At 42.9% G+C, this 2,500-nt stretch overlaps 1 protein-coding gene across 4 annotated transcripts in view; it reads left to right on the top strand.

Annotated features, from left to right (window-relative positions):
- arhgap45b (Rho GTPase activating protein 45b) overlaps positions 1 to 2,500 on the top strand; it is a 20,289-nt gene that overhangs the window by 12,745 nt on the left and 5,044 nt on the right. For all 4 annotated transcript variants that reach the window (XM_084415646.1, XM_084415643.1, XM_084415645.1 and 1 more), the window contains exons 11-18: positions 1 to 63; positions 147 to 284; positions 1,059 to 1,249; positions 1,331 to 1,452; positions 1,576 to 1,674; positions 1,802 to 1,903; positions 1,986 to 2,149; positions 2,232 to 2,420. The exon at positions 1 to 63 is cut by the window's left edge and continues 105 nt beyond it. In XM_084415646.1, the coding sequence (XP_084271772.1) occupies positions 1 to 63; positions 147 to 284; positions 1,059 to 1,249; positions 1,331 to 1,452; positions 1,576 to 1,674; positions 1,802 to 1,903; positions 1,986 to 2,149; positions 2,232 to 2,420 (1,068 nt within the window). The remainder of the gene's footprint in view (positions 64 to 146; positions 285 to 1,058; positions 1,250 to 1,330; positions 1,453 to 1,575; positions 1,675 to 1,801; positions 1,904 to 1,985; positions 2,150 to 2,231; positions 2,421 to 2,500) is intronic.

The following is a 2,500-nucleotide window of genomic DNA, read 5'->3' as shown; positions in this document are numbered from 1 at the left end:
GGCAGCTCGACCACCAAAGCAGTCGACAAGAAGAAACGCCTGGAGGAAGAGGCCCGCAACAAGGTCAGCACTCCCTGCCAATTAAGACACACAGTAGGAAAAGTGTTTGAGCAGGTTGAGTTTTTGAAACTGTGTGTTCGTCTCAGGCTGAGGAGGCGGAGGCCACATACCGGACCTGCATCGCAGATGTGACCACACAACACCAGGAGCTGGAGCACATGAAGGTCACGGTTCTGCGGCAGATCCAAGAGGTCATCAAGCAGACTGACCAGACCATTCGCTCGGTATGTGCCTACATACAGCTCAAAACAAACACTCGCTATAGAAATCAAAGGTTTACAACTGCAACATGATACAAAGTCTAATTTGCATCATAAGAATAATAATCTAGCTAAATGAACAGATCGGTTACTGTTGCTCGTCTTACCATCAGAGTTTATACTTCTCGATTATAATTTATTTTTTATTCCTTTTATATCCTATAACTTAAGATCTTCCTTTGAATGAACATTTCACAAAAGTATGATGAACAATCACAGTAGGTGTCTTTATTACAAGAGGTATTTCACACAAGACTCGCTTATCCTTTTTTGCCAAATAATTCATGTTAAAACAATTTTCATTAAATATAGTAAAATACAGCAAATATTTTAGGATTTGAAGAGTACAGCAAATGTATAGGGGTGGCATTTTAAAATGTAGTGAATATATTTGTAAAAATTGGAAAATACAGCAAACATATTAAAAAAACTATAGCAAATAAGCAAATGTTAAAATATAGCATTTATATTAAGGAAATATTGTAAAACATGACAACTTTATTAAGGAATTTTTTTTCAAAATGATATATATCAAGCATAACGATTCCTTACCAGTGATTAAACTATTTTATAATAAAATTTCTCCAGTTAAGGGATTTTTAAACTCTGATCAGGACATTTATAGAGCTTGTTTACTTGGCTAATGACCCAGTCATGCATTACTTGCTGAAAAACAGCCAAAAAAACGAATCTAAATCCAGCTTGAGTGGTTTTAACTGTGTGAGAAACTCTTTCCAGGCCACCATCTCCTACTACCAGATCATGCACATGCAGACGGTAGCGCTGCCGGTGCACTACCAGACGCTGTGTGAGAGCAGTAAACTGTACGACCCGGGACAGCAGTACGCCACACACGTCAAAGACCTTCAGATGACCGAAGAGCCTGAGACGCATTATGATTTTGAGGCCTATTCGGCGTCCTCCAGCCAGTGAGAAACACGCTCCTACAACGTGTCATGTATCATGGAACTGGAGGTAGATCTTACGTTAACGTGTTCTCTTGAATTCAGGCCGTCGGCCAGAGCGCGTACCGACAGCGCTAACGCTGATGCTCAGAACAGCGCTGAAGTGCAGCAGACCACAGGAGAGGCGGGGGAGACAAGCGCCTCTCAGAAAGATGACCAGAAGAGGGGTATGTGCATATCTATGTACACATAAATATGATATTTATTTATAGATGTTGAGGGGGGGTTGGTGTAAGTACATAAAATAGACATGCAAATGGTTTTGATGCGTTTTTTTTATTTATTTTCAGCTCGAGGTCTCTTGGCCCACAAGTCCTGGGGCTCCACAGTGAGTGACACAGACAGTGTGGGAGGAGGAAGTGGCCTGGGATCCCCGACTACCAGCACGGGTACAACTTATAATGCTTATTTTATGCTTGTGTTTGAAATAAACCAGGCGTATTAATTTATTATAACATCTTTAGTAAACTTGTGAGACTTTTTGTGATGGCATTCCTTGGCGTTCTTTTTCGGTAGGTGACATAAGTAAAATGGCCCGGACATCATCTACAGGAACTATGTCATCAAACGAAGATGTTGATGAGAAGGACTCAAATGTTTCTTCCTTTGAAACTCCAAGTGAGAGAAAAGTGTGCACACATTTTCCTTTCTAATCTGTGCCTGTCATCTGGTTTCTCACTGTCTGCTCAACCTTTTGCAGATATAAACGGCATCGAGCCGGAGATTGTGGTGCCCACCGGGCCGTTTCGGAACGTGGGGTTGTCGAAAGCCGCTCAGACGCACAAACTGCGTAAACTGCGCTCCCCGTCCAAATGCAGAGAATGCGACAGTTACGTTTATTTCCAAGGAGCGGAGTGCGAGGAGGTGAGGTCCACTGCGTCTTATAAAGTTTGTCCTATTGTTTAAAATAAACCAGGGTTATTAATGTCGGATTTCCTCTTTGCAGTGTTTCCTGGCTTGTCACAAACGCTGCTTGGAGACTTTGGCCATTCAGTGTGGCCACAAGAAACTCCAGGGTCGCCTTCAGCTGTTCGGGCAGGATTTCTTGCAGGTGTCCGGCAACAGTCCCGACGGGATCCCCTTCATCATCAAGAAGTGCATCGCTGAGATCGAGAGAAGAGCTTTGAGAATGAAGGTACGCAAGCGACAAGTCCGATTCGGCAGGTCTCGGCCAATAGAAATACAAGATCTTAATGGGTGCATCCTTCCCTCTCT

Source organism: Rutilus rutilus (assembly GCF_951802725.1).
Source record: "Rutilus rutilus genome assembly, chromosome: 8".
Classification (NCBI taxonomy): Eukaryota; Metazoa; Chordata; class Actinopteri; order Cypriniformes; family Leuciscidae; genus Rutilus; species Rutilus rutilus.
This window is presented reverse-complemented; position numbering and strand designations above follow the sequence as displayed.